This window comes from Trichosurus vulpecula, chromosome 1 (genome assembly GCF_011100635.1).
Source record: "Trichosurus vulpecula isolate mTriVul1 chromosome 1, mTriVul1.pri, whole genome shotgun sequence".
In the NCBI taxonomy this organism is placed as follows: domain Eukaryota; kingdom Metazoa; phylum Chordata; class Mammalia; order Diprotodontia; family Phalangeridae; genus Trichosurus; species Trichosurus vulpecula.
In genome coordinates this window covers 49,280,662-49,295,438 of record NC_050573.1, presented here as the reverse complement: position 1 = coordinate 49,295,438, position 14,777 = coordinate 49,280,662, and the positions used below count along the sequence as shown (strand labels likewise).

Below are 14,777 nucleotides of genomic sequence, written 5' to 3'. Positions count from 1 at the left end.
AAAAGACATCGAAGCTCCCCTCCTCCTCCCTCCAGCTGTGAGACCTGTCCCCTTCAAAGTTACTTTCAAACTACACTGGGTCAGTTCTGTCTGTACCTATTTTTTATATGTGGTGTCCCTATTAGAATGTAAGCTATCCAAGGGCAGAAAATTTATTTGCCTCTTTTTAAAATAAATGCTTATTGATTTAAAGAAGACATGCCTAGCACTTGGCATAGTGTCATGCACACAGGAGGCACTTAAATGTTTGAACTAAATCAAATTGTCTTGATATTCACAAATATGGCTTTACAAGATGCTAACTTTTTGACAGAATGAAAGCTTATTGGCATGGGGGGGAGAGAGAGGAGAGGAGACAGAGAGACTTCTTGAACATCTACTGGGTAAGGAGGGCGATCCTATCAACCCGTCAGGGACTGCGGAGGGATTTTAATGTATCTACGTGGTAGGTGGGAGAAGAGCCCCCTCTTGTGGGCCCGAACCTTGGGGCAGAGGAGACAGGAGCTTAAGAGGAGCTTTGGTCCATGATGAAACTGGTTAGAATCAGAAAAAGTCAAATGTATGAGCTGTGACAAGCAGCAGTGTGTCCTTGGCATTCTTGGGACTGTACTCAAGTCTATTTCACAACGGAGCAGTTGATTAAGCATGGGATGGGCAGCTGAGGATCCCAAGTGAGCAGCCTAGAACCCAGTGCAGTCATGGTAGGGTGGCCAAGACAAGTGGATAGAGGGTTGGACTTGGGGTCAGTAAGAGTCGAGTTCAAATACTGCCTCAGATCCTTGCTAGCTATGTGAGTCTGGGCAAGTCACTTAAACTGTGTGCCTCAGTTTCCTAATCACGGTTGGCTCCAACGAGATAAAAGGTTTTACAAACCGTAAGCACTATATGCAATTGCTAGCTATTCCTCCCAGTTTCCTTGGGTGTTGGCAGCAGAAGCGCCCTCTCCCTTTGATGGCACCAAGGATTTCCCAACACCTTCCTCACAGGAGAGGCATAAAGGCAGCCTCAGGCTATAAGGGAAAATGAGAAACAAGCCATGGCGGGATGAGACCTCTGCCATGGAGAGAGAGCTGGGCAAGGAGCTAACAAACCTGGGTTCTAGCCCAGGTCCAGCCAGTAAATGACTGTGTGACTTTCTCCCTCTGGGTCTCAGTTTCTTCCTCAGTAAAAGCTTTAAATGACCTCTACAAGCTGCCCCCAGTCCTGAGACATCGGAGATCTTGTGAATGCTAGGGGGTGTTCCACAGAGGATGGTTTGCCCTCTCTTTACTCATCAGTAAGGGGTCAGTGATGGAGGAAGAAGGATAAATGGCTAAGGGGAAGGTGGTGGCAGGAAGAGGGAGTCTGTGCGGTTGTCCTGAAGGGCCCAATCCATATGACAGCTGGTGCATCTCCTGGCAAGGCCGGAAGCAGTGCCCCACTTTTCCATGGAGACGAGTTCCAGGCTGGGACCTGCCCACAAGGTGGAGGGGAGGAGAAGGCATGTGGATCTGTAGCCAGTAGCAACACGGGAGTGGTCAGAAGGCTGGGGGTAGTCAGGCCAAGGGAGGATGGGCAGTGGTGGATACAGTGAAGGGTCAGTCAGCAGGCCTAGGGGCAGGATGGGAGATCGGGAGTCATGGGAGGAAGTCAGGGGAAAGCCAGGAGGTGGGCAGTTAGCAGGGCTTGGGAGGCCACACACAGGGCCAGACAAATCGTCCTTTCAGTTGGACAGGTCCCCTGGGGCCTGGTGTAAAGCGGCTTCGGCCTCCAGGGAGAGGCTGGGGGTGGGGTGGGGGGCTGTCAGTTTTTTGATGGCCTCCTGCTGGGCCATCTGCTTCTGTTACTCATTTGTGTAGCAGGAGGGAGGACCAGGCAGAGGCCGCACCTGGGAGGCTGGGGCGGGGGGAGCATTGTGGGAAAGGAGTTCTCTCTTAGAAAGGGATAAAGGAACATTCCCCCCTCCACCCTACCAGGCTGGGGTGGGGGTGGGGTAGCAACAGAGGCCCTACAGCCCCCAAAGCAGAAATAGCTTTCACCCAAACCCAATAGGAAAGACATAAAATTCAGAGTACTAGGCTGAAACAGAGATGTGAGAAAACCTGTATCAGGCTTCTGAGAGGGTCCCAAGGGGAGGCCATGGACACCCCATCCCAACAGTCAGGTCTTAGACTGACCCCATGGTGTGGATAGGAGCAAAGAGAAGATGAGGCAGGGCTGGGTCTCACGGCTGTTGGGAGCAGGGGCCACTGGGGGCTGGCTCCCCAGGAAGGCACTGGAGATGTTTAGTCTTGAAAAAGGAAGACAGTGGGAACATGGGAACTGTTTTCTAACAGGAGGAAGCACATTTTAGGGGAAATACTGAGCGGAGTGGGTTGCTTCAGCAGGGGGTGGCCTTCCACCCGTGATAGGTCTTCAAGCAAAAGCTAGGACCCATCATTTGTGAGCCAGCTGACTAATGGGTACCCAGGGGGACAAGCCTTTCTTAATGCTCCTCTGTGCAGGGTGAGGCAGGGGGCCTGGGTGGCAAGAAGACTGGGGGCACTGTGCCCAAGCTGTGTCTCTCGGCCTTACTGCTCTGGTGCCTCTGGCCGAGTCACCTTACCCAGGTGCGCCTCAGTTTCCTCTCCTGTTGGATGGGGAGGTGGGAGGGGAGGCCTCTGGGATGCTCGCCTGTTCTAGTCCTAGAATCCTACCAACCCGTGTCATCCAGCCTCCCAGTGCCAGGCAACTCTCAAACTGTAGGGAAGGGGCTGACTTCTATAGACAATCTCTTGCCAGGAATGCAACCACAGGTTCTGGGTTTTTGTTTGTTTTTTAAATTACATTCAAGGTACTAGGCTGGGAACAAAAAGTCTAAAAGTATGTCTCTGCTCTCAGATAACTTATACTCTACTGCAGGTGGGGTGGGAAATGCTAACTCTCAATTATGGGGGTGGAGGGAGAGAAGGGGCAGTGTGGACAAAGCCTTAAATCATTTCACACCACTGGGCTTCTCTTTTTTGGCTTTGGATTCAGCAATACCAAACTACAGATGTGGAATGAAATAAGCTGAACTGTGGGAATAAGTTAGGAGATGATGATGATGATGATGATACGAGAAAGGAAAACAAAAACATTTAAAGGCTTCAGGATGAGAAGTAATTAGTGCCAATGGTTTCAGAGGCCTGACAGCGAAGCATGCCTCCAGACACTAGGACTGAGAGGTGGTGGCCTACAGGAGCTGACGCAGCTGAAAGTCTTGGTTTGTTTTGTTTAACCAAACTTTGTTACAAAGGAGGTCTCTCTGTGTGTGTGTGTGTGTGTGTGTGTGTGTTTGTGTGTGTGCGCGCGCGCGTGCGCGCTAGAGTGCATGTGCGCATGCACACGCACACTCACAAGTGTGAGCACACGCATGAGGGGGCAGTGGGAGTGGGGAAGGCAGACTTCTTGGGAAGTGACAACAACGTTTAAAAAAAGCACTAATGAGACAATGATTAAACTACCAATAGCTAGCATTTATACTTGCCTCTAAGGTTTGCAAAGCACTTAACGTGTATCATCTTATTTAAGTCTCCTAACAACTCTGAAGTAGGTGCTATCATTATCCCCATTTCATGTATACGGAAACTGAGGCTGAAAGAGGTTAAGAGATCTGGCCAGGTCACATGGTTTAAAAGTATCTAAGCTGGAATCTGAACTCAGAACCCCATGATTCCAATTATGGAAAGGACTTTAGAAGCCACCTAGATTGTGGAGCAGAAGAAACCGAGGCCCAGAGAGGTCATGACAGGCAGAATTTGAACCCAGGTCCAGAGAGACCAGCCCACCTTGGAGGAGTTTTCTAAACCCTGGATTGTGTGACCATGAGGGCAGGAAGGTATGCAGGACAGACCTACTGGATGACTGTTTGATGGAGGGGCTTCACTCTCCCTGTCTCCATCCTTTATGCCTAGTCAAGGACTGATGTCAGCAGGGACAGACTTTAGTGCCAACCCTGGGAGGGAAGGCAGCCCTTACACATGCAGGTGAGATGCCCACAGGGGACAGTGTTCTCAAAAAGCCCACCAGGGGAGGGACAGTTTCCAGTCAGCTTCAATACCAAGACAGCCAGCATTCTTTGGATAGCAGATGTGACATCAGAAGCAGGAGTGACTGACATTCTTCTGGAGGACAAAGGAAGGCAGAGGAAGACCGATACACGGGCACCGCTGTCCTGGCACTGCTGGCATTAGATCTGTGATAGTCAAGTGGCACCTTCTGGTTGTTAGCCTCAGGGGTGTTTCTGCAGTGTCCCTCTTAGTATGGAGGACAGAGAGGTACAAACCCTATGGAGTAAATTCTGCTGTCTTGTTTGCCTCTGCAGTTGAGACCAGAGAGCCACCAGGAGCTCCTACACTTTTCCACTGTGGACTATCTGTGCCCTGACCCTACCTTACTGGGAAACAGGGCACCTATTATAAGACAGTTGATTTCTATGGTGGCTCTTAAAGATGAGGAGACTGGAGACAAAGGAAACAGACTCCAACCTGAAAGGGGTAGTAGATGCTGTAGTGGAACTGGGAAGTATTTGGAATGTATTACTCCATGAAACGTGTGTTTAATGCTTTTGTGATTTTCCCATGTTTTACTAATCTATTTAAACTTTTAATCACGACCACTGAGTCACTCAAAAAACATTTATGAAGCACCTACTATGTGCCAGACGCTTTGATAACTCCTAGGGATTCAAAGAAAGACAAAAGGAAGTCCATGTTCTCAAAGCACTCACATACTAACTAATGGGGGGACAACATGCAAACAATTATGTACAAACAAGACACAGACAAGATAAATTGCAAAATAATCAAAAGAAGGAATGTACTTGACTTAAAGGAGACTTCTTTAGAAAGGCTTCCCATAGAAGGTGGGATTTTAGTTGAAACTTGAAGAAATAAGTCACGCTATTTAAATACATTTTGTCTCCCATGTTAGGCTATTATTTCCCTGAGAAAAGGGATTGTTACTTGCCTTTCTTTGTATCTTAGTACAGTGCTTGACACATAGTGGGTGCTTAATAAATACTTTTTGGTTGACTGATTGATTGATTGCAATTTTTTTCAAACAAAACCAAGCTTATGGACCAGACAGGACCATCACAAATTCAGTGGCCTGTCGTCCTGGATGTGGCCCTACTCCCCCAAAGAATAGAAGGCAGCAGAGGCCGGGGGTGAAATGGGGTGGACTTTGGGGGAAAGCCACTGAAGATTCCCCAGCAGAAGGCCAAGGATGGGTTTCAGTGGCCTTCAGCAGGCTTGAACACACCATCAAAACAGGCAAACCCAGCTTTAATCCCTCCCTTAAGCCGGAGTTTTCCACGGGAGTTGCTACAGCAATTGTTCCTCTCAGAGGTAGAATGATCCAAGTTTGTGTGGAAACAAAGGCAAGATATTTCTGTGGAATTTATCCACCAGGAGAGGAGAGAGGAAAGAAAGCAAGTGAAAAGTCAACTGCCCAGAGTGGCTCCTGAAGACCAGAGACTGGGAGAAAATGGATGCCAGGCCTTGGGGGCTGGGGCTGGACATGGCAGAAGGAGCAGCAGCACACAGAGGGCCCACCTTTGGCTTTGGGGTACCCCTCCTGGCCAACAGCCTAAGCAGAAGATGGCAACCACAGTACAGAAGAAGACAGGACAAAATACAGCTGAACAGGGAGAATCAGAGAAGGGTTTCAGGATGCCCTGGGGAAAGGAGGGAGGATGAGACAGATGGCTGCTCCCTACTTAAAAGCCCTGTGGGATGGCATGAATTGCCATCCCATTGTGACTTCTCCCCATAAACACTGGGGCACCACGAAGCCTCCTGGGATCCCCAACCAGGGCCACTGACTCAGCCCCAGGAAAGCTAGCCAGTTAGTTAGCCAGCCAGGCCCAAGGCCTATTTATGGGCAAGGCAACCAGGGAAAATTTATAGGCACTTTTCATCCTAATTAGAAGCAGGATACTGTTTAATGGAAAGCAGATCTGGGGGAAGAGATGTAAGAAAGAAGAAAAGAAAACCAGAGGGAAAGGGAGAGAAAGATGGAGAAAGAGGAAGAGGGGAAGGAGAGAAGCTGAGAGGGAGAGGTAAAAGGGGCAGCTAAGGAAGAAGGGAGATGGGAAGGGGAAAAGGGAGAAGAAAGAGAAAAAGAATGGTACTGGGGAGGGTGGAGGTCACTCTCCCTTTGAAATGGATTACCTGATAAAACAGACCCCAGTGCCACATGGACAACTGTATCATACCAGGGAGGAGATTTTAAGAACATGTATATGTAGATCTTTTTACCCCTAAGTGTGAGTGTATGAGTGTGAATACAAAAGTCTATATGTGTTATGGCTCACAGGTCATTCCTAATGCAGCCTGCAGAGACCTGAATTCTCAGACCCTCCATTGATAAGAGCTGGTCTGTGAGTATGCATGAAAGTTGGTGGTTAACAACAGACCCTATGATAGCCAAGGCCTGGCCAAATGCAATGCAGAACAGAGATGAGAGGGGGGAGGGGGGAAGGAGAGGGAGAGGAAGCGAAAGAGAAGGAAGCGGGAGGAGGGAGGGAGAGGGAGAGAGAGGGAGGGAGGGAGGGAGACGGAGAGGGAGAGAGAGAGAGAGAGGGAGAGGAGAGAGGAGAGAGAGAGAGAGAGAGAGAGAGAGAGAGAGAGAGAGAAGAACATGTGTAAGAACTGAAACTGGCCATAGAAGGCTTGCCCATCCTAACAATAGGACTGGAGTCTCTCCACATCCCTCAACCTCCTCATTGGTTCAGGTTGCTGGGCTAGGATATAGCGTGATGGCTGTCCAAGACTGATTCTCTGGCACAGCTGCCTCCTCCTCACCTAAATCCCAGGCAACTGAACCAAAGTGCATCCTGTAAGCTCCCAGGGAACCCAGCATGTTGTATTCCACATAGGTCTGTGGCCTGAAGTTTGGCCTGTACCTGTCCATGGTCAGTCTTTCTCCTAGACCTGGTCAGGGCACCCAAAGCTAGGGAACCAAGCATCCAGGCTCAAGATTACTCTCAAGGTCAATCCATGTTGTAGACATAAGATGTTCCAAGGGCTTCTAGCATCGTAAGAAAACTGACAGGGCCATTTAATATGTTCTCTGCTCCTCAGATGGGAGTCCAGTAAGAGTGGGGGTGGTGGGAGGGACAGTGCCCCCTCCAGCCCGAGTTCTATACCCTTGAAGGGGCTGATTTTAATAGAGAGAGCTTTATGGGGGCATTCTAGGGAGTAGAGACAATTTCTCTGTCAAACTGCAGGTAAAAGTTAACAACTTTCAAAGACTTATTAATCTGATCAAGACAGGCTATGACCAACCATGATTCCAGAGGACCTATGATGAAAGACAGTACCAACCTCCTAACAGAGAGAGACACTGGGCTCAGGGTGCAGACAGACACACATTTTGGGGCAAGTGTTCTTGTGCGTGGTGTAGAAGCAATCAACCCTCCCTCCCCTCACAACCCCAACTTGCTCCCCTTGGCCTCTGGAGACAAGAATCATGCCCATGCCCCTATGAAGTGGAGCCTCTGTGACCATTGCGCTGATCCCCTAATTTGAATTTCTCTGGCTCAGAGCAAACACCCATATCTAACGCCCCACTGACCCGGCACCCATCCTGGTAGCTCTGGGGCTGTGATTCCAAAGGTTTCTGGGAGAAGAGCTGGAGGAGAGAGAAGCCCTTCCCCAGACCCAGCTGTGCACAAAGGGGCAGAGGCGTTTATAGGGAGAGCTCTGACATACACATTGGTGAGCACCTAGCGTACATTTGATGACCACATTTGATGATATATTCAGTGGGCACCACAACACACTTGGCCAGGATGCCGTTCAAGGTCAAAGATTCCTCAGAAATCCACCAATTTCTCTTCTCAATGGGGATGGAAATGGGAAGTAGGACAGAGACAGGTCCAGAGTAGAGACAGAGAGATGGGGGTGGGGCGAGAGGGGAAGCGAGGATGGAGCTGACGCAGAGAGGAGGGAGATGGCAAATGGAAGAGGGGCGCCGCCTCATGCTGTTCCTACCTTTCGTAAGCCCAGCTGTATAGGTTACACCCCCCACATCCACACCAATGGGCACGTCTGGCCATCCTTTACTAGCGGCGAAGGAAGTTAGTCGGTAAACGCCGCCAACACAGGTGGGTGTCCCTGAGCAGCCCGGTCCCTCTCCCCCAACCCTTCCCCGCCCCCCATCCCCCCTCAGGTTCCTATATTGCAATGATCAGAAACAGACAGACACAAAGACATTGAAAATGACTTACGGAATAGCCTCGTCCCGAGAAGGCCTGCGCAGAGCTCTGTGGGAGGAAGGACAGCCACAGTCAATACAGGGGAAGGCACACCACAGGAAAGAGCACAGCTGGCCAGGGTCTACATTTCTAGCTGAGGTTTTCAACAGAATGTAGCTCTCTGAGGACAGGGGCCTTGGCCTTATCTTCATAATCCCAGTGCAGTGCCTGGCACATCATGGGGCCGAATAAATGCTTGTGAAGCTAAATGGCTGAAATGACCCAAGCCTTAGCTAAAGGATTTCAGGTACTGTACCTCTCAAAGCCCCTCACTTCTGGATACCTCATGTTGAACTCTGTACCAGAAGGAACACTGGGTCCATTCATTCCCCGGCTCAAAAACTTCCCATGGCTCCCTACTGCCCTTAGGGGCAAAATACAAACTCCTCAGCATGCCACCTAAGGCTCCCTACCGCCTGCCTGACCTTTCTGACCTTATTTCACATTATTCCCCTATCTGCTGGAGCTAAACTGTACATGATTCTTATCAGTGAAAAGATTTGAGGACCTGGGTTCAAATCCTGGAACTGATGCTTACTAGCTGTGCATTAAAGGCAGGCACTTATTGTGTCTGGGCCTCAGTGTCTCATGTGTAAAGGAAGAAGGACTATCAGATGGCCTCTGAGGTCCCTCCTAGCTCCAGATCTGTAATTCTTTTATCTTCCATCATGAGCCAGCTCAGGGACTATTTCTCCTGGAAGCTTGCCTCAGTTTTCTTAAAAGTGACCTCTCCCCTCTTTAAAATTTCTTACACCATTTAAATCCATCAACAAAAATTATTTATTAAGCACTGACTCTGTGCTAGGCACCTGATCTAGAGCTTCCTTTTATACCCTTGTACATGTATTGGTGCAGTTTTAAGTTGTTAAACCTTAAGTAGGTTTGTTTTGCTCAAAAAGCTCTAACAGTTTAACAGCTGAATGCTGCACTAAGACTTTTGGGACGACTTGTATGTTCATCATGTTTTTTCATGTAAGATCCACTAAAGCACAACATTGGGCTGAAGCCCGATGAGGGCAGGGATGGTGTCATTTCACCTAACCATCCCCACCACCTGCCTCCACATTTTATTGGAAAATTTTAATATTAAATTTTACTGATATCTTTTGTGATTAAAATGACTTATGTTTAGACTCTATGGCCCATCCATTCCCCTTCAGGCAAAAGAAAAACCCACGAAACTGCCAAATCCAGCGACATATGCAACAGTCCCCTACCACCCACAGGGCCCCCATTTTTCCCCCACCAGAAGGAAGAAAGAACACATCACCATCGGTTTTCTTTGATGATTACTCCCATCAGAACCATGGGTCGAATGGGGAGTTGTCCGGGAAAGATGCAAAAATGCAAATATAATCTTGACTTTAGGAGAAGTTTCTCTCTAAATTAGTCATCCCAGAGAGCATGATGTGTCGGGGATAATGGGACCCCATCCTTGGATATTTGCAAGCAAAAGCTGAGACCACGTGGCCAAAGATATCCCCTCTAAATGTGAGATGCTGCAATTCTATGAGTCTGATCACTCAAGGGCAAGGGTCAGCAAACACAGGATTTGGCTCACTGCCTTAAGAATGGTTTTTATTATATTTAAAAACATTCTTAGTTCTTACAAAAAGAGGCCGTAGGCTGGATATAATCCCTGGACTGTAGTTTGCAGACATTCTGCTAAAGAGTACAAAAGGATGTCCAGAGTAATAAGAAATGGCTTTTTGAATTGAACAACTGAGTTGGGGGAGATCCGACAACTAAGGATCTAGATATAGAATGGGACAAGCCAAGGTGAGTGGAGGGGTAGGAGAGAGAGGGGGTGGGTGGGATGGTGCTGGGTTGGAGGAGGGGGTGAGGGGAAGCTGATCCCATTGCTAAACCTCCCCAGGGCTGGAGGAAGTATAGAAAGGGCAGGCACTTGGCTGGACGCTCTCCCATGTGGAAAATGCCCCCCCCAAACTCACAAAATGATTGTGGTTTCTACCTACTAGAAACAAAGATGAGAACCAGGGATGGGACAGGAATGGAGAGAGAAAGGAGAAATGGAGGAACAGGATTGAATAGAAGTGGGAACAGAGCTTCCTCCCACTTCAAACAAAGCCCCACACCCACTGGTCCCCAGACCTGACCTAGAAATTCCAGTGCCCTCTGTCTGTCTGTCTCTGTCTCTCTGTCTCCCTCTCTCCTCTCTCTCTCTCTCCCTCCCTCCCTCTTTCTCTTTTTCTCTCTCATATAGTCCCTCCAATTTGGATTTCAGCCTGCAATATCAGGCCACCTCTTGCTGAACATTAACAAGGTCTTAGTGTTATGTAAAACTTGATTTAAAAGGGGCATGTTACAAAATCCCCGGCTCAAAAAAGAAAGGAAAGGCACTGAGAGACGTCATGGGGCTATGGAAGGAGCTGGGGGCCTGGAGCTAATGGACCTCGGTTAAAATGCTGGCTCTGCTGCTTAGAAGCTGGGAGGCCCAGGGGGATGGGGAGGGAGGGGAGTTAATTATTTGCTAAGGACTCAGTTTCCTCTGCTGTCAAGTGAGAGGACTCGACTTGATGACCTCTCTTTTGACCTCGAAATCAATCATCCTGTCTCCCCTCTAGTTCCAAATCTGTGAGCTTCTCTAGGCTTTGGGTTCCCCATCTGGGAAGCGAGCTGGTTGAGCTAATGGCTTCTCCATGCTCTTCCTGATCCAGGGATAGGATGCCTCCTGGGAGCCATCTCCAGCAGTCCTGATGAACATCCGGCCACTGGACCCAGATGGCTCCGGAGGAAGTGAGGCAGGTGACTGTGCACAGCCCTGCCTCGATTAAAGCCAGTTCACTTTACAAGTCATGGCGTACCTTTCCTGATGTCATGGTCCTCTTTGAGAATGAAGGACAAACAACAACAAGATGTCTCTTCCTATCAAATGTGAAGCTACTTTAAGGTAGGGGGCATTTTTATTTTTGTATCCCCAGTATGATGATAAAGGTTTAGCCTTTTCAAGTTCACAAAGGCCTTTACAAAATGTTATCTCATTTGAATCTCACGACAACCCTGAGAAGTAGGGGCTGATATTTCTTCCATTTCACAGATGAGGAAACTGAGGCAGACAGATCTGCCCACTTGCCACAGTCGAACGGCTGGTTAAGAGTGTCTGAGGCTGGATTTGAATTCAGGTCTTCCAGACTCCGGGTCCCTTGCCCTACACTACCTAATGGCCTAAATAAAAGCTCAAGAAATGCTTCTTGATCAATTGATCTCATTCCACGAGGGCAGCAGAAGATACAAACAAGTACCGTAGGGGCTGGTGGACCCAAGGGGCAATAACATTGCCGAGGAGGAGCACTTTTCTTTGCTGCTGTTTGCTAATGACTGGCCCTGTGGGAGGATTCAGGCCCTGGGGAGAGGCCCTGCCTTCCCCGGGTACACAGAAGGCCCTTTTCAGAGTCAGGCGCTCCGGAGGGTGGGGGGCGGGCCGGAGGGCCAGGCTTCTTTGGAATAGCCAAAGTCCAGGCCTGAATGGCCTCACCGCTTCGGGGTCAGTCCTGTGGAACCTAATTGATTCCTCCTCACAGTCCTGCTGAGAGCTGGCTTTCATTCACTCCCCTACAATCTACTTCCCTCTCCACAGCCCAGCATAGCAACAGCTCCACTGTGTGTGTGTGTGTGTGTGTGTGTAAGTAAAGCATTTGGAGTTTCCTTGGCAAAGATTTTGGAGTGGTTTGCCATTTCCTTTTCCAGCTCATTTTAGAGATGAGGAAACTGAGGCAAACAGGGTGAAGTGACTTGCTCAAGGTCACACAGCTAGCGAGTGTCTGAGGCTTTGGTTTTGAACTCAGGAAGATGAGGCTTCTGGACTCCCAGCTCAGCATCCTATCCACTGTACCACCTGGCTGCCCTCATAAAGACAGACAAACTCAATCTGAGTACCTCTGTGCCCACCCTACCCTGCGTACAAAGTAATCTCCTTGGGGCAGGGACTGATTTGTTTTTATATACTTGGACAGGCAACTAAAAACAAGGACGACCCAGAATTGAAATGAAGACCCATCCGACAGAGGGGAAATGAGAGGCGGCAACAACCAACAAGCAACTTGAAAAGTCTATGAGTAAAAGTCGTCCTCCAGGAAACATATTTTAGGAAGAGAAGATGGGCCGGCGACTGGGTAAGGGACAGCGGGCACAGCGAGGACCCCCCACTGTGACGGGGCAACGTCAGGGAAGGCAGGATGGCTGGACCGCCTGGGGTGAGTTTGTAGGTGGGCCTGGATGAGAGTCACACAGGACGGGGCTGGCACTGAGGGCTTTCGATCCTGAAAATCAATGAAATCATGGATCCGTGTGAACACTGCTGCAGGCCCAGGGTCCTGCAAATCACAAGTCAGTTTTTCTTGTATTTGGATGTGTGATTTCATTGATGATAATGATGATGATGACAGGCCTTGGACGAAAAGAGATCCAGCCTCAGAGTCACGAGGACCTGAGGTCCAGATCCTGCCTCTGACTGGACTGTGTGAACTACAGGCACACCACTTCCCCTATTAGTGCCCACACAAGGCTCTGACACTGTAAAAGCTGCAGAGAAACTGCTGCCTTTTACTGGTTAAGGGAGTTCCTCACTGGAAAAAAACCAGCACCAAAGGACCTTAACTCGGGTTCCATGAACTTGTTTTCTTAAAAAGAATGCTGATTACTTTATTTCGATAGAATTGATTTCTGTTGTAATTCTCTCTCTCTCAACAATTTTTATTAATGTTTTCTCTTTCTTACAACATCATAGCATCATACCTTCCCCTCCCAGAAAGCCAGCCTATGTGGAAAAGAGTACTTTTTGTTAGAGAGGGGGAAAAAAGTCAGCATAATGGACGGATACATTGACAAAGTCCAAAAATACCAAGTGCTAAGTATTATGCCTGTGAGCCTCCTCCCTCACAAAGGTGTCTTCTGGTCATCACCAGATACACAGAAATGGTTAAGATCCACTGCCCCAAACTAGTCTTCTTACACCTTATACCTGAGCACGCTGTGATACAGTGACACCGGCCTCAGGGCTGTTCCTATCTCCCGACTCCTGGTGTTTCCACCAGCTGTGCCCCCTGCCTGGAATGCTCTCCCTCCTCATTGCCACCTTCAGGTCTCAGCTAAAATCTCCCCCTCTGCACGAAGCCTTTCCCCTGAGACGGTCTCCAGTGAATCCTGTCTGTATCTTGTTTGCACAAGAGTTGTTTGCACGTTGTCTTCCCCAATAGACTGGAAGGTCCTTGATGGCAGGGATCATTTTTTTGCCCTTCTTTGTATCCCCCATGCTTAGCACAGTGCCTGGCCCACAACAGGGACTTTAATAAATACTTGTTGACTGAGGAATCACAGGTGAAGGACAATAACAACCAGCTGATAAACACTGATTAAGCACCTGCCTTGCCAAGTCCTTTGCCTGCATTACGCCACTTGACCATCACAACATTGCGGTGAAGACAGGAGGTATGATTATCTCCATTGCATAGATGTGAAAGCTGAGGAGCGGACAGGTCAAGCAGCGTCTGCACTTTTCCTTCTGCTGGCCATCCCCCATCCTGAGATTGCTCCTTTGAGTCACAGAATCCCTGGCTACCTCCAAAGGGCAGCTCAAATGCCACCTCCTACAGTAGGTCTATCCTGATCCCTGAGTACCTTCAATCCCTACATAGATTATGTATATTTTTAAACTTAATTTTCTGGGTACGTGTGGTTTCTCAAAAGAATGTAAGCTCTTTGAAGGCAGGGACTATTACATTTTTGCTCTTGTATTCTACAGATCCTAGCATTGTGCCTGGGCACACAGCAGGTACTTAGTAATTGCTGACCAAATGTTGAATGAACTGCTTGCCAAAGGGTCATAAAGCTGCTAGTGTCAGATGGAATTTGAACTCAGGTCTTTCTGCCTCCAAGTTCACAATTCTATCCACATGCTGAACAACTAAAGCCTGCCCAGCCTTGTTGGTCCAAGGACAGGGCAAAAGAGATTTTCTGGATCTGCCCCAGTGGGAAACCAGAGCTCATGCTAGTTCAGCCCGGCGGCGTGTGATTCACTGCATTTTATGTGTGGAATAATTCTGACAGATGCCAGGGGCTCGGGGCTCTGGCCCCTGCCCGAGAGGAAAGCTGCCTGTTCCCGGAATATTTCTCTCAAAGGCAAAATAGAAAATTTATAGCAATGGGCGGTACCCAACTTCTTACCCAGAGAACAGAATGGACAGACATTTTTGACGTGAGGGAAGCAGGTCCTTGGCCAACACTCCTGGCCCTTGGGGGATGGAGGATTTGCCAGAGGTAGGAGGCCCAGGACCAGACTTAGGGGAATGAAGGACTGAATGAGCATGGATTGGAGCTGGAAGGGAAATCAGAGGTCACCTGGGCCAGTCTTCTCTCTTTCCCTAGAGGAGGAAAGCCAATTTGCCAAGCTCACACGACCTGCAAACACTGTCTTAGGAGGGCATCCACAGGGTCAACTGGCCCAGAGAGGTGGAGGATTCATGGCTCTGGCCAGTTAGGAGGACCTGGGTTCCCATAC

At 48.9% G+C, this 14,777-nt stretch overlaps 1 protein-coding gene and 1 long non-coding RNA gene across 8 annotated transcripts in view; one reads left to right on the top strand and one right to left on the bottom strand.

The window, feature by feature from the left end:
• The window catches only part of FBRSL1 (fibrosin like 1), a 313,547-nt gene that overhangs the window by 145,156 nt on the left and 153,614 nt on the right, over window positions 1-14,777 (bottom strand). For all 7 annotated transcript variants that reach the window (XM_036755653.1, XM_036755655.1, XM_036755635.1 and 4 more), the window contains exon 4: window positions 8,234-8,269. In XM_036755653.1, coding sequence (XP_036611548.1) covers window positions 8,234-8,269 — 36 coding nt within the window. The remainder of the gene's footprint in view (window positions 1-8,233; window positions 8,270-14,777) is intronic.
• On the top strand, window positions 10,769-13,073 carry LOC118847030. Its single transcript, XR_005010212.1, has 2 exons — window positions 10,769-11,171; window positions 12,235-13,073. It is a non-coding gene; the product is annotated as an uncharacterized LOC118847030 (long non-coding RNA).